General features: G+C 34.1%; 2 protein-coding genes across 2 annotated transcripts; both read left to right on the top strand.

The window, feature by feature from the left end:
• Positions 1 to 12,370: 12,370 nt before the first annotated feature.
• Positions 12,371 to 14,535, top strand: LOC133783807 (uncharacterized). The gene is made up of 2 exons (XM_062223426.1): positions 12,371 to 12,488; positions 13,291 to 14,535. The coding sequence occupies exons 1-2, from the start codon at positions 12,441 to 12,443 to the stop codon at positions 14,323 to 14,325; spliced, it is 1,083 nt and encodes a 360-aa protein (XP_062079410.1). The 5' UTR covers positions 12,371 to 12,440; the 3' UTR covers positions 14,326 to 14,535.
• A 2,756-nt stretch (positions 14,536 to 17,291) lies between these two features.
• Positions 17,292 to 18,637, top strand: LOC133781682 (BURP domain-containing protein BNM2A-like). The gene is made up of 2 exons (XM_062220742.1): positions 17,292 to 17,426; positions 17,643 to 18,637. The coding sequence occupies exons 1-2, from the start codon at positions 17,376 to 17,378 to the stop codon at positions 18,543 to 18,545; spliced, it is 954 nt and encodes a 317-aa protein (XP_062076726.1). The 5' UTR covers positions 17,292 to 17,375; the 3' UTR covers positions 18,546 to 18,637.
• Positions 18,638 to 22,670: the final 4,033 nt, after the last annotated feature.

Below are 22,670 nucleotides of genomic sequence, written 5' to 3'. Positions count from 1 at the left end.
ATATTGGGCTATCAAAGCCCTAAACTTTGATCTGAATGCCGCAGGTATCAATCGCAAACTCCAGTTGTCCGAAATTGAGGAGTTGGGAAACGATGCTTATGACAATTCCAGGATTTATAAGGAAAAATTGAAAATCGCTCACGACAAACAAATCTTGCGAAAACACTTTGAGCCAAATCAAAAAGTGCATCTATACGACTCTCGCTTGCACTTGCATCCCGATAAACTGCGATCGCGATGGACTGGTCCATTTGTAGTGAAGCAATTATTTCCCAACGGTTCAGTGGAGGTTGAGGACCCAACCGATGGGAGAATTTTTCGCGTCAATGGCCAAAGATTGAAGCATTACATTGAGAGTGTGAGTCGTGTTGAAGAGGTCCTTCTTAAGGACCCAATCTATACACTCTGACGTTCTGAATGGTTGTTGTTGTTCTTTTTATTTTTATTTTTCATTATCTTTATTTTTCTGCCTTTATTTTATTTTTGTATGCTTTCGTTTTTGTATTTTGTTTTGGGGTTTTGTTACCAGGCTATTTTCGCTCTCACCTCATGGACATGATCATCATCCAGGTGTTCTCTTTCCTTATCTTTTTCATTGCTTATTCATTTTGACATTGAGGACACTGTCTGATTTTTGGTTGGGGGTGGTGAGCATGCATTGGCTTTCATTCGGAAAATCTTATTGTTACGTCATTAGCATTCATTTGGAAAACATTATTGTCTTGTTGAATTTTTAAGTCAACTTTCTCAAAATTATCCAAGCATCAGTATAACTTGTTGGTTTGAGTCGGTTCTTACTATGTTTAGCTATTAAGAAGTGATTTTCAGAGTTATTTTGTGCACTTTCCAAACATGTGATAATTGGTTGTTAACACAAATAGTTGAGAGAAATTTCAAGTTTAAAGTTTTTCATTTCTTGGTGAGTTGTGAGAGTTGAGAAAACAACTTTTTGAACTTTTATTGATCATTTGAGTTGGTAAAGTCACATCTTTGGAATTTAAAACATGACATTTACTAGAGGGATGTTTTTCATTTAAGAAAAGTCTTTGTAATAAGTTTGTGTTGTATTGTATTTGTAATTTCCTTGTTATCTATGTGTTGTCTCTTGTAAAAAAAAAACAAAATAATGAAGAAAAAAATTAAAAAAAAGAAGAAAAAGAAAAAAGAAAAAAAAAATTAAAAAAAAAAGAGAACAAGAGCAACACTTCCTTCTATTATTTTTTAATTGTTAAAAAAAAATAGTATATATATATATATATATATATCTATTACTATTATTTTGTGTAATTGTATTATCATTATAGTTCATTTTCTTATTTATCATGTCTAATTAGTTGTCATTTTGTTCTTGGAGTTTTCTCATGTAAATCCCAAAGGTTGTTTGTCATTTGAATTCCAATAAGTTGATTTGCCTATCTTGTGATCAATATTTGTTCAAATTGCTTGTCCTAAAAAGTTTATCTTTTCTCAATTGAGCGTAAACTGTTACATTTCCAACTCCAAGAGTGCGATCCCTCCCATAAAAACACTTTCAATGCCCGTGAGGAATTTGGACTTGAGATCTTTATACTTTTGAGATTTTTCGATACTATTTGTGTTATGACTTGTGAGAAAAAGAATATGGTTTGGTGCACACACACACAACTCTGAAATCACAACTATAGTAGCTTAGATAGTAATTTCTGACTTCTTGCTGATAATTTGAAAATGCTTAGATGATTTTGCTTGGTTTGACTTGATTATTCAACTTGAAAATTTTCTTTTTCGCTTGAATTGCTAGGGACTAGCAATAAGTTGGTTGGGGGTTGTGATTAGTACTCAAAAATGCAAATTCATTGGTTTTAAAGTGTAAAATAAATTAAGTGTTAATTAATATTTTCATAAATTTATTGTAATATATTTCACAATTGAAAATATTAATTTTAAATTTAATTTGTGTTTAAATTTCAGGAAATAAATTGCATTTGGACATTAATAAAAGAGAGGACAAAGAATGGCTAAAATTGAAAAAGGAAAATGAAGAAAGTGGTAATTTTGAGGAATTAGGCCCAGAATTCGGCCCAAGCCCATTATCCTCTCCAGCCACTGCAGCCAGCTCAAGCCACGCGAGCCGAGCTGCCGAGCCACCGCCTGCCAGCCTCCCTGCCAGCCAACCACACCCGCCACGTCATCAATGGACCAGCTGCCATTTTTGTCCACATGCCCAGCCAACCCGCCAGGTGTCCGCCTCTAATTGGTTGCGGCTAGGTCAATGGACCAGCTGCCACCAACCCATTTTGTGTGCTCTTTGGGCCTTGGACCTCCTATTTTGAGCTTAAAACTTATCTTTTTTTTTTTGGTGTTTTTGAAAAAGAGCATTTTTACTATACACAAAAATAGCTAGGGTAATATTAATATTAAGATTTGATTTTTCAAAATCATATTTTATTATTAATATTTCAGATTTATTTTTTAAACCCCATTTTGTTGTTTAATTTCTTTTTAGTTATTTTCTCTATCTATAAATAGTGACACTTTCTTCACATTTGATATGTAATTTGTAGAGTAGAGAAACTATAGCAAAATTTCCACTCACTTTTTTCTCATATTTTCTTCTTAGAATTTTGTGAGAATCATGAGCATAAAGGCCTAATCTTCCTAGGAAGGTTAGGGATGATTCCATATGCAAGTGATGTTATTTTGCTACTTTGATTTACTATGTTCTTAATGTAATATATTCGAGTTATTTATGTTCTTTCATCTCTATTTTTATTTTGTTATCTTTATTTACTTATACTAATAGTATATAGGATTAGTCATGCTCTTTCTATGTGCTTCTAATTAGTAAAAGTAATATTGATACATAATTTTATGTCTAATCTTCTATTGCATTATTGCCCTTGGGTATTTTGTCATTTTTAGATTTTTCATAAGATTAACATTGTGCTTTTAAAGTAAAGAACTTTATAACTCAAATGAACTTTTGTTAGGAAAACTATGGACTTTAATGTTAGATTTTCCAAGTAAATGTTGGGATGTGAACTATTTACTTGTGTATTTTTGTAAATCAAGTAACCAAGTAACTAAACAAGCATATGGATGACTCTTGAAACCTTTCTTTTTCTCAAACTCTTGATTACATCTTTCATTTATTTCATTTTTCTCATTTCATCACTTTATCAAAAACATAATACCAAAATCTCAAACCTCTTTCCATTTACAATTTTATTTACTTCTTGTTACTAACTTTTTGATTTTAGGTTACCTCCTTGTGGATCGACCGCCCGATCTTACTACAACTACCGCTTAGTGTAGTCACATTTTGGGCATTAAACAGATGCCATGACCTGCAGTGGCATCTACGAGCTGGTTTTTCCGAGGTAAATGGAAACAATCATTAGGGCTTGCCTTTTTAAGATCTGAGTAGTCGATACAGGTTCGCCATTTGCCGTTGGGTTTTGTGATTGGATTGGCAATCCAATCTAGATAAAAGGCATCTCGTATCAATCGATTTGCTTTTAACCTATCGACTTCTTCTTTGAGGACCTTCTTTTTTTCATCGTCCATGAGCCATCATTTTAGCTGCTTTAGGGGGAAGCTCTTGTCAATGTTTAGTGCATGGCTTATGACATTTGGACTGATTCCTACCATGTCCAAGTGTGACCATGCGAAGACGTCCTGGTTTTCTTTCAAGAAGCAAATTAATTGTTATCTTGCCTTTTAGAAAACATTTTTACCCACTTTTACCACCTTCGTGGCATTCATTTCCTCAAACGCCACTTCCTCAAGCTCTTCCAGAGGTTCGAGATCGGCCCTTTCTTCTACTCTGGGGTCGATTTCCTCATCTATCTCAAAGACAGATCCATCCGTCTCCTGAATAACTACAAGGTTCTGCACACTTGTTTGATTCTTTCCTCTCATAGAAATGTTGTAGCATTCCCTTCCTGCGAGCTAGTCTTCCTTCAACGTCCTGATGCCACTAAAAGTTGGGAACTTGATGGCCAGGTGCTTGACATATGATACTGCCCCTAGCCCAATCAAGGCGGGCCTCCCGAGCAGTATGTTGTAGGCCGACGGGGTGTCCACTACCACGAATTCCATCATCTTGGTTATTGAGACTGGATAGTCTCCCAAAGTTACGAGGAGTTCAATGGATCCCGTACAAGCAATCTCTTCTCCTGAAAAATCGTACAACATCGTTGCACATGCTTTCAAATCATGAAGCGTGAGTCCCATCTTTTCTAGAGTGTCCTTGTAAAGGATATTCACCGAGCTCCCGTTTCAATCAAGACTCGGCATACCCTCCTATTCACGAGCTGAAGAGTAATGACCAGGGGGTCGTTGTGTGGGAATTGGACGTGTGACGCGTCCTCTTCAGTAAATGTGATGGGATGAGTCTCAACCCTCTGCTATTTTGGAGCTCGTGGTTCAGGTTCGTAGGAAAAACTGTCTCCAGTCTTGAGCTTGTTAGCATATCTCTTTTGGGCGTTCCTGCCCGAAATTGCAATATGAGGTCCCCCCGAGATGTTTACTACATTATCTCCATCAATCGGAGGGGGTGCTCATCCTCCCGAACTTAGGAGTTATTATGTTGGGAAGGTTGTGCAGCTGCTGCCCTCTGACTTGTTGAGGCTTGATTGGAACTTCGGTTTCTAACATACTGTCCAAAATATCCTCTCGAGATCAAGCCTTTAATCTCATCCTTCATTTGTCGACATTCATCGATTGTGTGTCTGATGTCTCTATGGAATCTATAGTATTTATTTGAGTCCCTTTTCGCCTTCTGATTTCGCATGAGGTCAAGGCGTCTGAACGGGACCTAATTTTCATTGGCTAGAAATATATTTTCCTGAGTCTCGTTGAGCTCGTTATACACTATGTAAACAGAGAAATATTTATCTCCTTTCTTCTTTTTCCCTCCATCAGCTTCGGGGTTATTCCTTTCGTTCTTCTTTCTTTTAGAAGGATTATCCCCAGAGGATTTTGAAGTTGATAAGGCCGTCGAGGTCGAGGCTGAGTTAACGTTTGTTGTTGTATTCGTGGGCTAGGAGGTCAGGTTTAAGGCTAACATTGTCTCTTCTACATTGACAAAACTCTGGGCCCTCCAGTTGAACTCGGTTAGTGATCTAATGAGTTTTCTTTGTAAATCTCCCCAAAGGGGACTCCATGGTAAATTACCAGCTCTAATAGCCATCAAGTGGCCACTATCATCGACATTTCAGACTCGAGCCACTTCTATATTAAACCTCGTAAGGTAACTTTTTAATAATTCCTCTTGCTGTTGTCAGACATTGGTTAAGGCTGAGGCTTCGAGCCTAATGTCAACCATAGTCTTGAATTGCTTTTTAAATTCTCTTGCTAATTGATCCCAGGATGAGATCGAATCTCTTCGAAACTTTTCAAACCATTTTTTTACTCGTCCCGTAAGAGTAGCTGGAAACAACATACATATGAGGTCGTAGCCAACACTGTTGGCTCGCATGATGGCATTAAAGGTGCTCAGATGATTGTACGGGGTTGAGTTTCCATCGAATGGTGCTACGTGAGGTATTCTAAATCCTTGCGAAAATGGGGTGTTATAAATATGTGGGGCAAAAGGCTCGAGCTCCTCATCGGACTTTTCAGCCTTATTTCTGCTCCGCTCGTCTTGCTGGAGCCTGAATGCCCTTTCCAACTGATCAATCCTTTCCTGGACCAGATCCACTGGGGTCGAGCCTGAACTTAAGGGAGCTGGTTATCGTTAATAAAAGCTCCAACTCCTTGTCTCGACATAGGGTTATATGTTGACTGCTTACGACCATTCAGATGGTCTCACAGATCAATGTTTGAGGGATTATCTCATCCCCGATTATGGTTCAGGTGATCCATAAATCAGGATGATTCCCCTGATTCCCTGTATGTCTAGGTTCGGTAATATAAATTCTCACAAACGGAGTGTAATCTGAGCTCCTGCTTTGAAGCTTGCAACCCTTTCTGGCTGCGAGGCTCGATGATTACGAAGTGGGTCACCTGCTGGTCTCCTTACCCCAGCAAATTGTGAACTTGAAATTTGGCTTCTCGAAGGTTGAGGAGCTATGTTCTCTTGGGTAGCCTCCCTTTTGTTTCCTTGTCCAAGTCTGGCATGTCTGTTTCCAACCTGATTGCCCCTACGAGACGGTCTCCGTGGTGAAGGTCGTGGGACCTCTCGAATAGGTGAGGGGTGCCTTATTGGCGATGGTGGATGTCTTCTGGGTTATGATGACCGTCTCCCATTGTTGGGCGTAGATGGTCCAGAGCTTTCCTGGATAGGTTCCGAGTTTTACTTATAGGTTCAACATTCAGGTTCTGAGCTACTGGAGGAGCTTGGTTATTACCCGTCCCTGTTGACAACTCTACAGTTTGGTTGTCACTGGCCTCAGCCTGGGTGTTTCTCCAGGGCCTTGGCCGATCCTGCTGCGTAGGTTGTTCGGCCCTCCTAGCGACCGTGCTACCATGGGGATGTCCTCTAGGTCTCCGGGGAGGTGCCTGGGCTTTAGCAACCTGCCTGGCTAATTCCTCATTGCACTTTGTCGCCTCTGCCAACTATTTGCGCAGTTGGAAATTTTCAAGTTCCACGATAGGAACATATCTTTCAGGATTGTAGTACAGATCCTCATCACTCCTGAAAGCAGGTGGCCCCCGAGAATTTGATGAATCACTCCTCTCTTCAGGGCTCGGGTCAGCCATGGGCTGCTTTGCAGGTTGTCGTGGATAGTCTTCGGTAAGAGGAGTTTCCTCCTCTGGTATTTGGGGCAGTGGTCGTCCACCAGTGCTGGGGTTGTTTGCGGCGACCATTGATGATTCATGAAGTTTTCTGATTAAACAGGCTAACGTCTTATTTAATGGCTCTCAATGAAAGCACCAAACTATAGACACTGTTTTTCGTCAATGTAGAAATGAAGAGCACTAAACACAAAATCAGAAACATAAATAAGAGACGCACGATTTTTTACGTGGTTCAGTAGTTAAAATCTACCTAGTCCACGAGTCTATATTATTCAACTATGGAATTCTCACAAAGCTTTTAGAAAGAAATTCTATAGAGTATTCCCGTATCAATCTTTGTCCCTCTACAAATGAATTTCTCAGTCTATTTATAGACTGGTTTACTAAACATCTCCCCTCACATTCCAGGAAGTTATTATCCAAATTTTCAATAAATACAATTAAATGCATTTAAATATATAATGTCCCCTAACATTCGAGATTTATTAATAGAATACTACAATTCCCCTAAATACAGGGATTTTCTAACGGTAACCATATTCACACTAGATTACCAACCTCGAACATATGACTTGCATATTTTTGAGATCGACTAATCATCACGAGCTCGCTACCTCAGTTTGCCTCAGTCTTAAACATCGTCCTCTCTGAGCTCACAACTCCTAAGCTCAAACCTTCTTATCTAATGCCACCAGGAAATTTATAAAAGTGTTGAACCCTTGTCATTGTAACTTCAATCTTGACTTATAACCTCGAAACACCCTCAAGACTGCACAGTTTCGAGCTCACCAATTTTGACGTCGTCGTTCTAATATTGAGTGAGATTGTCAAACTCAATTCTCATTAATGTTTATTGCATGACAAATTTGCTTATTTCAAGCTTACACTTTACGAGCCTGACTTTCGAGATCAAAATTTCTATTCTCGAAATTTGGGTGTAACAGGTTCAAATTACAAATATGCCCCTAATAGCCAAATGGGGCCCTCATGCATATTTAATTCACCTAAAATTTCACTTCTAATCACATAATCATTAAATTCACATATAAACATAATGAAATCAATTATTGCCCTCCCGACACACTAATCAATGTCCTAAGCCTTATTAGCAAATTTGGGACGCTACAGAAACCACAAGGGAATTACTAGGAAGTATCCTATGGTTCTTCAAGTGGAGAATGGTCCTAAAACTTTCCAAGAAGCTATGTCCTCGAGGAACTCTAATTTTGGAAAGAGGCAATAAATGATGAGATGGATTCAATTATGTCCAACCACACTTGGGAGATGGTTGATCTACCATAAGGATCAAAGTCAATAGGTTGCAAGTGGGTATTTCAAAAGAAATACAATATTAATGGGACAAGTGGAGTATCAAAGAATTGATGAACATGTGTGTACAAGAAGAAGGAAGGTTGTTAATGGAGCAAGGAGAAAGCGCTCACTTAGCAACTCAGGGAATGCCTAAAGGTCCAATTTCTTTTGTATGTTATGAATCTAATATGACTAATGTTAATATTAACACATGGTGGATTGATTCTGGATCAAAAATTCACATTTCAAATTTTTTGCAGGATTTGCAAAACCTAAGGAAGCCAATGGGAACGTACAATTTAGTTTTAAGTAGTTATTTTATTTTAAAGTTAGAAAAGACATTTTATATTCCAAGTTTTTCTAGGAACTTGATTTCAGTTTCAAGGCTAGTACCTATTGGTTATTCCCTTATATTTTTTTTAAAAAATCTTTTAATTCATTATATAAATCTGAATGTTTTGGAAATGGTGTTTTGTCTGATGGTATTTACTGCATTAATTTACAAAATAATACCACTCGTAATGCTATGCATGTTCACACCGACAATAAAAATGTGTAGTTAATGATGAATCCTCTACATTATGGAACCAAAGATTAGGACATATATCCATTGATAGGATTAAGAGATTAGTAAATGATGGGGGTACTTAATACCTTAGATTTTACTAACTTTGAAACTTGTGTGGATTGCATTAAGGGAAAGCATACCAACAAGTTTAATAAAAGCGGTGTCCATAGGAGTTTTGAATTATTAGAAATCAAACATACATATATATGTAGTCCCTGTATGGACTCATATGTCATAAATACTTCATCTCCTTTATAGACAATTACTCATGTTACATGTATCTCTACTCACTTCATAACAAAAGCGAATCATTGGATGTCTTTAAGACATATAAAGCAGAAGTAGAGAAACGATGCAATAGGCAAATTACAATAGTGAGATCAGATTGAGGCACATAATATTATTGTAGATACACTGAGGATGGATAAGTATTTGGTCTGTTTGCGAGTTTTCTTCAAGAAAATTAGATCGTTTCCCAATACACCATGCCCTGTAATGTCCTACTACCCTAGAACCGTTACCACATGATTTTAAAATGTGCAATTAACTTGCTCATCGAGGTTTTAGACTCAAAAGTTTGGTTAAGTTAAAATAAAAATTCATTTAATAAAACTTTCATAAAAAGGTTCAAACACTCACTAAAATTATAGAAAAGTTACGTGGGATCCCAAAATATTGTTTAAATATTTATAACTCAAAAGTCTTTATACAATCGATCTAGGCGAAAAAATCGGTCATTTATACAACGTTCCTCAAAACTACCCCAGTCGTGGCGGCCGGGAAGGACAAATATGTATGCACTGCTCCATGCCTTCCAACTCATGGTTGATCGACCTTCTCATTGTCCTTACCTGCACCACAGAGCACCTGTGAGTCGAAGCCTAGCAAGAAAACTTCACAGCACATCATATAATCTTTTATTTCAACAAACACATAATTAATCAAAAAAAAAAACAATCTACAAGTTCCAATTAGAATTCACAAAAGCATCTTACGCGCGGTCAGGGTGCACTATTAGGCACCAAGTTCACAATCTTTACTGAGCGGGTGTGTACAGCACCCTTAGAGGGTCTCACCCTGGCGACCTATATTCAACATGCTTAATGTCAATCCCGACCTCTGCCGCTTCCAACCTTTGCCATTTCTGACCTTTGCAGTTCTTGACCTCTGTCGATCCGGGTCTTTGTCGTTCCGTCACAAACACATGTATGATGTAACGGTTACAAACAATACACATAACACTAAGCACGATATAGCTCTATGGGAACAAACAGTTTTCTTACCTTGAGTCCCTAGCTGACAGCACAAGGCGATCTCGAGCACGATCTCTAATCATGAGCCTTCGCGCTAAAACCTAGTCACAACGTAATAATAAATATCAATTACAATCTAAATCAATTAAAAGCCTTTGGAATAATACAATAGCCCCGAGACCTCGATTCTACTAAATCGGGAACTAGAAACCTTTCCGAGCCCTTAAGTTTGAGTTCCCGAGCACAAAACCCTGTTTTGGCTATTTCCCCTAATTTGAGTTGCAAGCACAGCCCCCTAGGCCCGCAGCCCAGCCCCTAGGGCTGTGGCGCGCTGCCCTGAGGCTTTCTTTTGGGAGACATGGGCTGCAGCGCGCCCTAACCTGCGTTGCAGCGCCTGGGCAACTTTAGGGACCCCAAGGTCTTCTAGCACACACGAGCTGCAGTGCCTAAAGAACAGGGTCGCGGCTCGAGCCCAAAAATCCAGAAATCTCCACCGTTTCCTTTGCGTTATTCCGAGCTAAAACCATCTGAATTCACCCCAAATATAAATTAAAGCCACAATTAAACCTCACAAGCATTTGCAAACAATATAAACAACATATAAACCCTCAAAATCAAGCCAAAACATTACCAAAACCTAAAATCCAAATCTTGAGTTCCAAAACCCATGAACACCAAAACTGTAACGACTCAAATTTGTTATTAAGGTTGAGTGCCTTGACTACAGTGCCTGGAGGGCCTAATTGGGATTATATGAGCGATTAATGGATTAAACACGTGATTATGTGATATAAATGATTTGTGTGGTAATGTGACTAGACATGCATGTTTATGTGTATTAAATATGCATTTGAGCTAATGGGTGTTGTATGCCGTATCAAATTTTAATGTTTTTTTTATTCATCTACACCAGCTACTTCAGTATACAATATATAAGGGTCGAACCCACGTCTAGGGTTTTGAATAGAAATACTTCAGTATATCAAGAAATAAGAAGCCCAAACCATTAGGTTAATAGCCATCCTAAGATAATAATAAAATAATGCAAAACCCTAATTAGTGGCCGTCTAAACAAGATTTTACAAGATCTATGACATTCAAATAGAAAAAATAGAAGCAATTTAATATAAGGGAATAAAAGAAATCAAATTCATCAATGCATTCAACATATCATGTCTATGATTTTGAAATAACCCTCAACTATAAAGAAAACTACTCTATAATCATATTCATATTCATAAACATAAATATTCAAAGAAAATAAAAGAGTTTTGAGAAGAAAGAAAAACTAGATTGAAGAATGTAGATGATGATGTCTTTTATGTACTAAGATACATTTATGTTCTTGTAAATGCACCGAATTTGACAGAAGTTATCAAGAAAAAAGTATGTTAAATTTTATACTTTTTTTGCTTAAGAAAAACTAGACATAGTATTTAATCATCTAATCTATATTAACTTTTCAATTTTGTAGTGGTTTGACAAAAAGGAATACAATGTCAAGGAAGATTTACTCCTACTACAAAACGATTGGTTAGCAAGATTAATGTCATTTATTTATGAAGTATAGTTTTTCATATGTGTAACTTGCTAACTTAACTTATACGTTAAATGGTGTTTGTATATTCTTATGTATGTATATACAAACTACCTATATATAAAATATTATCTTTTAATTAGAAATGATATGTGAATGTATATAATAATATGTTATATGTTATCTTTTAAATAGATAATAATTTATCAAATTTGATAATTTATATTATTATTATATGAAATTTAGGTATATAAAAATAATTAATAAAATTAGGTATATTATATAATTGGAATTGAAAATATATAGAAACATGCCCAAAAATAATTATAAAAAAATTTGTTGTCTCCTCGGTTATTTTAAATGAGTCGCAAAGAAAGAATATTTTTCTTAGCAGTTTATTTAAAATAACCGCGGCGATAGATATTTGTTCTCCGTGGTTTATTAAACATAACCGCGGAGAAAATTATGCCTATTCTCCGCAGATTTTTTAACACTTTTCTTCGTAGTTTAATATCCTACGGTTGTCTGTACTTTAAAAAAACGCAATGTATTAAGGAAAAAAACTGCAAAGAAAAATATTTTTTGTAGTAGAGAAAAATTATCACATTTTTATTAATAAAAAATTTAGTTCTAAATTAAACAAATGTGCGATACGTTGCTATATATATTTATAGTGTGTAAAAATGTATGTGCATTTAAGTGTGTTTAATCATTATTCATATATATATATATTTATAGATAACCAAGTAACTATATACATTACAAGTATACTTATACCAAAATATTCCTATTATAATCAACCAGCCATATTATTTATGAAAACGCAAATAACGATTATAATATTATTATAGTAGTAGCCACTTGTATTGTTATTATTACAAAAATGGTAGGTTTCATATTTAATTTTTATATATTTTCATAGATTTGATCGTCAAAGCAAGTATCAAGTTACTATTATTATATTATACACTCCTACATAGTTTTTCTTATAAATAGTGTGAAATATTGCAGAGTTCTCCACAAAAACAACAAAACAACTATTGCAGAGATGCAATCTCAGGGTGCTATTGTCTTAGCTCTTTTTGGGGTGCTTCTGGTAAGCACAATCTTCCTATTTATTTGTTAGTGTGTGCTATCTTTCTCTAATTATTTATAATTTATTAATTTTGAAATAATTTTATCTGAAGAACTAATTGTTCAAGTAAAAATAAAATAGCTTGTTATAATCAATTTTTATTTTAAAATTAAAGTTTCTGTTTTTTTATTCATTAATTTTCGACTCTATATATACGCTATTAATTTACTTACCTGTTGTATATTCGTTTTAATGTATATATAAGAAATATTTTTCATTTATTTATGTTGGCATACCAAAAGAAATTGAAGTAAATTCGTTATTAATTATGAGATTAAGAAGCACAGTTAATTTATTTCAGGGACTGAAATATATTATTTATTATTCAATCGTGGTTATTAAATTATTGGTGCATACTTTATATAAGGAATGCGTATATGTGCATGGTCGTTGTTTTATTGAGTCAAAATTTAAGATTAATCAAGTTCCGAAATTTGCATTTCTTATGTCAAAATTTAGAAGAAAATATAAACTGGTGTGTATTAGAGGCTGGTTAATTTTGAGCTCTTTTTCCTCAATTATGACAATCAAGAGATCTTCTATCAAATACTTTGTCAAAGTGTACAATCTTTTTTTCTTAAATAATTACTTGGCTTTTGACGATGTGATTGTATTGTGAAACAAGGGCGCATAGAAAATATTTTTTTTATGTCAATAAGAACTTAAAATTAAAGTTTCACCTTTCTACTGGTTAATTAAATATATTCTATTCTACTCTTTTCAATCTCACTGTATTCTTTTTTTTTTTTTTTTTTTTTTGCAGTGCTTTGTGAGTACTATCGAATCAAGGAACAATCTAGTCAAAGAGTCTCAGCCCGGTGGAAACTTCCCCTTGTATACTTATTACAAGAAAAGCAAAGATGGCGATGTTCTTCCCGAACAACAACCACTAGAGACTCAGCCTAGTGGAAACTTCCCCTTGTATACTTATTACAAGAAGAGCAAAGATGGCGATGTCCTTCCCGAACAACAACCACTAGAGCATCAGCCTAGTGGAAACTTCCCCTTGTATACTTATTACAAGAAGAGAAAAGATGGCGATGTTCTTCCCAAAGAACAGCCACTAGAGCCTCAGCCTAGTGGAAACTTCCCCTTGTATACTTATTACAAGAAGAGAAAAGATGGCGATGTTCTTCCCCAAGAACAGCCACTAGAGCCTCAGCCTAGTGGAAACTTCCCCTTGTATACTTATTACAAGAAGAGCAAAGATGGTGATGTTCTTCCCGAAGAACAACCACAAGAGCCTCTGCCTAGTGGAAACTTCCCCTTGTATACTTATTACAAGAAGAGAAAAGATGGCAATGTTCTTCCCAAAGAACAGCCACTAGAGCCTCAGCCAAGTGGAAACTTCCCCTTGTATACTTATTACAAGAAAAGAAAAGATGGCGATGTTCTTCCCAAAGAACAACCAGAGTCTCAGCCTAGTGGAAACTTCCCCTTATATACTTATTACAAGAAGAGCAAAGATGGCGATGTTCTTCCCAAAGAACAGCCGCTAGAGCCTCAACCTAGTGGAAACTTCCCCTTATATACTTATTACAAGAAGAGTAAAGATAGTGATGTTCTTCCCAAAGAACAACCAGAGCCTCAGCCTAGTGGAAACTTCCCCTTGTATACTTATTACAAGAAGGAAAAAGATGGTGATGCTCTTCCCGAAGAACAGCTAAAGCCTCAGCCTAGTGGAAACTTCCCATTATATACTTATTACAAGAAGAGACAAGATGGTGATGTTCTTCCTGAAAACAAATCACCAGATGAGTCTGAAGGAAGTGGAAATTTAGGACATGCCAAATTTTAATCCAAAAGTTGTGGCCATCGGGTAGAACATTGTTAAGAATATGCCAATATTTTTCTTTCCTCTTGTTTGTCGAAGTATTGTACTATCCTATAAGGTTTACTAAGATGTATGGGGAATAAATAAGGCATAAGTAGTTGTCCTTTCATGTAATGAATTAATGTAATGTTTCCATTATATGAAATTATTTCTAGCAAATATTTGATGTCTTAATAGTTAAAGTATGACATGTGATTAAGTTTTAATTATATAATTTTTCGTAACTTACGTACTGAATTTGATTATATATAAAAAATAATATTTAAAGCACAGAGGATGTCCCTTGAGTATATTGCGTTTTAATCAACAACATCAAACTACCACTGGATAAATTAAAATACAACTACAAAAAGCCCAATTTATATCAAAAAATATAACTAACGCTAAAGGGTTTTTCACGTCAGTTTTCAAAGTGGCGCGAAATCTAATGACGTGAACTTATTTGAAATTTGCGTCAGTTGTCCATTAATGCAAAAAAAAAAATTGTGACAATGCAAAGCTGACTCGAATTCTTATCTTTTGTAACAATCCAAAAGTGGCAAAATGTTGCTTTTGAGACGGTGCACCCATCGTCATCTAAACCCAATCTCTGTCGCTATTTGGAGATGAAACAAAGAGAAAGTGAGGGAGGAATAGAGAGAGGTAGAGAGGAAGAAAATGAAGAGGCTTAAGAGAAAGAAATGAGTGAAGGGGAAAGGGCGGCTGGGAAGTCATGAGAGAAATAGATAGTGAAAGTTGAAGGGTTTTTTAAGTGTGTTAGTTTATTTGTAATTTATTTTGAATATAAAAAGAAAGAAAAATAAAATAACCGTATAAGAGAGAGATAGTGAGTTATGCTATATAGCTGGCTTTTTTTAAATAAAAAAATTAAATAAATGTGTTAATTAATGTTATTTAGATTTTGGTAAAAAAATGTGAGAGAGAAAATGTTATGTTTGTATATACATCCACTGTCATTTTTTTTATAATAAATTCTGGGAGACGTTACAAGTATTCCATGTCTTCCTAGTGCCAAGTTGTCCAAACTTAGTCTAAATTAATATTCAATGTCTCCCAATCTTATTAATGTCTTACCCAATTAGTCATAAACAATAACTTTCAATATCTCCCACCATAAGACATTAAGAAATCATTCTAACTTTTAATGTCTTACACCTATAATGTAATCATATAAAGTCATTAAAAGTCCATTTTGTAATAGTGATGAAATTGAAGTTGATTGGGGAGCACAATAGTCACATTCTTTTGCGAGCTTCTCATCTATGAGTACTGCCCTGACTGAAGAGGATGGCATCGCCCTCGTCGAGTCGGTCAATGGAAGGCATCGTGGCCATCAACCTAGACTTGGCCGTAAAATAAGCTCAAAGGCACAACATGCAACGATTGCTCTACTTCCTCTACTGCCTATGACTGAGACTATATAATAAGAAATTATTGACTACATTCGAGCATTAGAGGAGCATGTTGCTATAGGTGGAGCCTTAGAATCTGGATCTTCTCAGCTATCCTCACCTCCATCCAATAGTCAGGATAACGAGTGTATTTTAATTATATGAAGATTTCTTATTATAATAAGCATACTTTGTAAACTTTATCATTGACATATATTTTAGAATAGCCCTACCATAGGGCTTTTTTGTGTTTCTCAACCTTTGAACAGTTTTCGGCGTGATTTTTTTTTATGACTGTATATATTTTAGTTATTTAGAGCATCCTGCAAATTTTCAGAAAATTTTGAATAATTTACAGTGTCGAAAACTAAGTTCAAACATGTTATTTTCCACTCGCATAAAAAAATTAGTCACGCGTGCAATAATTTGTTTTCAACACTGTAAATTATTCGGAATTTTTTGAAAATTTGCAGGATACTCTAAATAATTAAAAATATACATGATCATAAAAAAAAATCGCGCCGAAAACTATTTACGGGTTGAGAACACAAAAGAGTCATACGGTAGGACTCTTTTTGAAGGCCCTACCATAGAATTATCCTATATTTTATTAGCTTTAATTTAATTATTATTATTTTAATATAAATATTATTTTAACTGCAATTATTAATATAAAAAATAATAATTTACCAAAAAAAAAACATGTTGTCACTAGAAGTGGGCCCAGTTGTCACTATACCTTGGCAGATTTTCAAAAAAGTTGTGGTTGGTTAGTATCACTAATTCCTGTAGTGAAATATTTTTAACCAAATTTAAAATTAGAAATATTAAAAAAAATCAAAACTAATAAATATATTTTGATAATATAAAATTAAAACAACATCAAGAGTTTTCATTTTGATTTGAGAAAATATCATTTTGGCTCCTGAATTTTTCTCGAATATGTGATCGGCTCATGTGTTTAGTTAAATAACAATTTGGACTCAGTATTTTACAAAATAGATCAAAATAATACCTTAAACCTAATTTTGATCAAAATATTTTTAATTATAAGATCAATTATCGGGTCGTTAGTGATGTCATGGATTCAGAGAAATGACGAAATTGATAATAAAATATTATATTTGAATTTTTTTGGACCAAAATTGGATATAAGGTAGTAAAACACATGGTTCAAATTGTGATTTAACAGAACACATGGGATAATTGTGCATTTGGGAAAAATACAGAAGCTAAATTAGTATTTTTCTTTTTTTTAATTAAAAAAATATTAATTGAAATAAAAAAGAACTCAATTTAAACTTATTTACTTAATCAAAAACTTGAAAACTAATTTTTTTAAAGAAAAAACTTAGTGCTAGCTCTTTCATTATATATTTTACCCGTACGGTTTTTTTGTGATGTGTGTAGATAAATTTCTATTATTACTCTCATAAAAAAATCAAATGAGGATTGTGACAGCTTACCGACTCTATATATATAAATATATATACATTAATGTCTTTCTAAAACAACTATATATAAATATATTTATGTCAACTTATCTTTCTTCTCAACATATAAGAATTTGGTGGTGGAAAATCTGAAGAGCAGAATAGGAAACTTTTGCGAAGATAGTTAAGGATGGGATTGGCTTCTTGCAATTGGTCTCTGTTTCTTGTCCTCATCATCCTGGTAATTATTCTTAATCTTAACTTAATTAGCTCATGAACATCACTTGTGTACGAATGTAGAACTACTACTATAGTCTACTACCCATGAAATCAAAAAGATCAATATATATACATATATACATATATGGTACAACAAAGAACATCCTAAGCATATTTATATATGAAAAGACCACATATATAATAGGTGTATATGTGTTTGTTTAATTAATTTTTGCAGTACTTTTCTGGGAGAAGTGAATGTCAGGAGACAAATGGAGAATACAGCTCGAATATAAGACTTCCAAGTGCTACCAAAGAAGATCATCATCATCACCATCATGGCCATATGCATATGCATAATGTTGTTGATGATGAGGATCATGGTAGTCCATCATCATCATCATCACACACTCATCTTGACCGTCCAGCAGTAGCACAACGATCGGTTTATCTCAACCTGAATGACATAAAAGTGGGGTTAACAAAGCCCGTTTATTTTCTAAACAAGAAGAAACTTTCTCCTGCATTTCTGGGAAGACAGACACTATTAGGAAATCCTGAATCGATTCCATTCTCCTCAGAACAACTTCCCAACTTTCTTAGGCTATTCTCAGTCCCTCAAGGCTCACCACAAGCCAAAGCCATGAAGTTCACCCTTGATGTTTGTGAGTCTAAGCCCATAGAAGGAGAGACAAGGATGTGTGCTACTTCTTTTGACTCCATGATTAAGTTCGCGCGTGGCATCTTCGGATCGGACGGATTGGGCCACGGGTTGACACATCTCACAACAACCTTGTACAATATTGATTCCAATACCATCTACCAAAACTACACCATTTTGGAGGATCTGATAGAGATATCACCCCCTAAGATGGTGGCATGTCATCTTATGGAATTTCCTTACTCTGTGTATTCCTGCCATAGCATGGCCCTGGATAGCAAGCTCTTCAAGATGTCCTTAAGGGGCCAAAAGGTAGGCAGAGTTGAATCCATTGTCCTTTGTCACATGGATACCTCTCAGTGGGATTCAGATCATCCTGCCTTCGAGGAGCTAGGGTTTGGTCCAGGGATGGGGCCTGTTTGTCATTTCTTCCCTGATCACACTAATATCGTATGGCTTCCTTCCTCTATTCCAATCTAAGTTATATAATTATATATCGCAACAATAAATCTTAATGTTTCTTTCTATATATGTAACCCTTTATTCTAGAAATATTAATGGCATTTACTATATATCTGTCGTTTCTTTCTTGTGGTATTGTTAAGTGTTGTGTTGTTTTCTTTTAGTTTCGGTGAAATAAGACTATAAGGGCACATTGATGCATACTTCAGAGTGACCGGCCTTTACTTATTTTGGATTCGAGTCATGATGTATGCTATTATATATATATATATATATATATATATATATAAGATGGTGATATCTCGAATGTATGCTATTAATTTATTTATTTTTAATTACTTTTTCATTGATTAATTTATAAAATATTTTTTGTTTTATTAATTTAGAAAATATATTTAAATCATTTTAAAAAGAGTAAAAACAAAGGAAGATCAAACAAATAGGGACAGTATGGTCATATTTGAAATTTGTGCTAACCAGATTCCAGCAAAATGTACCAAATTAGTATGAATTGCAAATAGAGGGTACCGGATGGTCATTATTATAAACATATATAAGGCACCAAGTGTATTTCGATAAAAGACAAGGTACCGAATAAGTATTTACCCTTAAAAAATTTCACTACAATACAACTCTATATTATTCACTTATTAAGAAGGGAAAATACTATTTTGGTCTCTGTGTTTTATTTGAATACGTGATCGGTTCTTATGTTTTATTAAAAGACAATTTGGACGATGTGTTGTACAAAATGGACCAAAATAGTACCCTTAGACCCAATTTTTGTTAAAATATTTTCAATTATAAGATCAATTCTTGGGTCGTTAAAGATGCGATGGGTTCACAGTAGCAGAGAAGGTAGTCGAGGAGCTGAGAAGAAAATGTTATATTTTAAAATATTTTGACCAAAATCGAGTCTATGGTACTATTTTGATTTATTTTGTAAAGCACAGAGTCCAAATTGTCATTTAACAAAATACAAGGACCAATCGCGTATTTAGAAAAAATACAGGGGCAAACTGGTATTTTCCAAATTAAAAATGACAATTTAGTCAATTTAAAATACTCTGGTTATTTTTCCTAATTAAATAAACAATATGAAGTTATTATATATATTCTCCTTTTTAGTAAAATTAAGTAATAACATAATACAAATTATAATTTTCATTCGTCTCTACTTTACTCTCATTTTACTCTTCAGTTTAACAAACGTATATATATTTCTTAGATTTTCTCAGAATTAAAATTTAACTTGGTGCTAAAATTTAAATTTTGGCAGATTTCAACCAAAAAATTATTACTCAATAATTTTCATTGTATTTGTTATTAATTAACTTTAAAAAAGAAATACCACAGTTATGTACTTTTTCAAAAATTATAATTTAAGAAACAAAAATTATAAAAAAAAATAGCTAATAGAAGAAAAAATATGGATGTGGGTATGGATGATTATGATTCTATTAATGATATTTTAATTCTCATAGGGTAAATTTTTTAATAATAATAATTATTATTAATAGTTGTATTTTATTGTATATATCATATATAGGAACTCTTCAATGATGTTGTAGTGTTCTTTTATTATTATTATTATTATTATTATTATTATTATTATTATTATTATTATTATTATTATTATTATTATTATTATTATTAAAATTATTTATTGGATGTGATTTAGTGATTTTATTTCTTTTAGAAATCTTTAAATAAGATTGTATAAGAATTAAACAATAATGTAGAGGAGTAAAAAAATTAATTTATTTTATTTAATAGGTAATTTTATACTTATTCAAAATTTAAGAGGTGTGAAAATTTTATGGAAGTTTAACTAAAAAAAGATTGATAAGAGAAAAATAAGTGGGTGCAAATAGAAGCACTCGTGTAAATATTTGATTCCTTTGTTTACATTACTACAAAATATCATATACGGGTCACATTTTTACGACGCGCACCTAAATGTAAGTCCTAAAAAATGTCTCTGGAGTTTTTAGGACTCTCACCCTTAAAAAAATACAGTTTAGGACTCGCAATGAATTGTCCTAAAAACATATGCGAGTCCTAAAAAAACCTAAATAGAAAAATTTAAGTGTATAATATGAGTGCTGACTTTTAAAGGCTCACTTTGGGTGTCCTAAAATAGTATTGAGGGCTCCCAAAGCGTGCCCTAAAAACTTTAAAGTAAAAAAGGACAAAAATATTTTATCATTTTCGAATTGGAGCTATATTGGAGCATCATCTCATCAACACACAAATAAGAAGAAAACTCAGAGCAGCCGCCTCTTTCCCTCTCTCTTGCCTGCATTAATGTGAGGCCCAACCACCGTCGTCCACCGTCGACACGCGCCAGACTAGGCAACGCAAAAGGTCGCTGACCTTCGACCCCCGCGAGCCCAGTTCCACACGCACCCTCCTCCGCCACCTAAAGTCATTCGAAGTCGCGATGGTACTAAGTTTCCCAAACACTTCCGAGTGTTTTCCGACTGCCTCAACCCACCCCGACCCAAACGACCATCACCATTGCATTCTTTGTGCTTTGGGTGTCAAAATCCATTAAAGGATCGGACTCAACGACCATCGGAATTGGAAGTCAACGTTCGCCGGAATCCATAGAGGTCCGATGCCGGCCATTTTTATTAAGGTTCTCAAATAGAAGACTCGCGAGAGGGGTGCCCTAAAAAGCTTTTTTTGTAGTAGTAGTAGTAGGGTTATTTAGGGTTAAATGGAAGAGATAACGTTTGAATTTATTTTAGTTTAATTACTTATCCATGATTTATTTTGGTTAAATGGAATAATATATTTTTAGGAAATTAGTCTTAGGCACACTTGCCTTAGAGCATCCCAAAGCTGGGTATCAGCGTTGCCAACTTTGATGTGGGTCCCCCAAGTCAATATAATATCATATATTCAACTTTTTTTTGGCAACGTTTGGCAAGTTGCTATGTATTTATTTTTATATTTTTTACTTGTGATTGTACATATTTAATAAAATAATATATTTGGCATTTCTTCTAATACTAGCCTCGTTGCAGAGATCCCATCTTTGTATATATTATATCTTATAGTAATAATGCTCATACATCAATCATATTGTTGCATTAATGCTTGGGTTTGGTGTTGACCCAATATTTCTATATATGATTTAAGATACATGTAATATTATTGTTTGTATTTGGTAACGTTTGGCAAGTTGCTATGTATTTATTTTTATTTTTTTTACTTGTGATTGTACTTATTTAATAAAATAATATATTTGACATTTATTTCAATAATGAGCGTTGGAGATCCTATCTATGGATATATTAAGCTTCCCCAATCAACTATCCATCAATCATATTTATTACTTTATCATGTTGCAGAGATCCCACCTATGGATATATTATATACATTATTTTGTACTTGGTGTTAGGTACGATTTTATATTATAACTAAAGCAAATATATCCAAAATAGGTAGGTGTAAGAGATAACATGTTGCATTAATGCTTGGTGTGTGATTTAAGAAAGATTTCATATTCTTGTTTGTATTTTAAGTGTGTAACAAGCATTAATATGCTTATAAATAATTAGTTTTTTTAATTAAATAAAAAAGTTAGTATATATTACTATTATTATTATTTTGGAATTTTTGGGTAGTGTAATAGAAATGTCAAAGAAAAAAATATAGTTGTATGAAAATATGTATGGTTATGTTTATAAATTTTGTGCATATAAAAATTGACGTTTTGGTTGTACATGCAAATAATAGAAATTTACATTAATAATTATGCTTAAAATCTATAAATTTACATAACTCTCTTAACAATCGAAGGTGGCGAACAGATTTTAGATAGAATGTTCAATAAGCTTTAAACATATTTAGGCAAATTTCCCAAAGCTAATAACCAAAGTACAAGTACCGAGAAGAACCAAGAAAAGTGCAGAAATTGCGAGTCTTATATTTAATATAATTTTTTAAAACTTTTAATAATTAAATTTGGAGAAAGCAATAAATATGTTATTGAAATGAGTGTAGCTAAATTTAGGGCAAGATACTCGGCACAGTAATTAACACCAATAATGAGTCAAGTCCATAGACAATAAAGAATGGATCTAGGTAGAAAGTTGATGACAATAAGTTAAAATTGAATATAATAAGTTGGTA

This window comes from Humulus lupulus, chromosome 6, assembly GCF_963169125.1.
Source record: "Humulus lupulus chromosome 6, drHumLupu1.1, whole genome shotgun sequence".
Classification (NCBI taxonomy): domain Eukaryota; kingdom Viridiplantae; phylum Streptophyta; class Magnoliopsida; order Rosales; family Cannabaceae; genus Humulus; species Humulus lupulus.
The sequence above is the reverse complement of the archived record's forward strand: the minus strand, read 5'-3'. Positions and strand labels throughout refer to the sequence as shown.

Bases quoted from the DNA above. Each gene is read 5' to 3' on its own strand.
- LOC133781682 (XM_062220742.1), top strand. From the start codon at position 17,376: ATGGGATTGGCTTCTTGCAATTGGTCTCTGTTTCTTGTCCTCATCATC. The intron at 17,427-17,642 runs GTAATTATTCTT...TAATTTTTGCAG, and splicing joins TTCTTGTCCTCATCATCCTG to TACTTTTCTGGGAGAAGTGA.
- LOC133783807 (XM_062223426.1), top strand. From the start codon at position 12,441: ATGCAATCTCAGGGTGCTATTGTCTTAGCTCTTTTTGGGGTGCTTCTG. The intron at 12,489-13,290 runs GTAAGCACAATC...TTTTTTTTGCAG, and splicing joins CTCTTTTTGGGGTGCTTCTG to TGCTTTGTGAGTACTATCGA.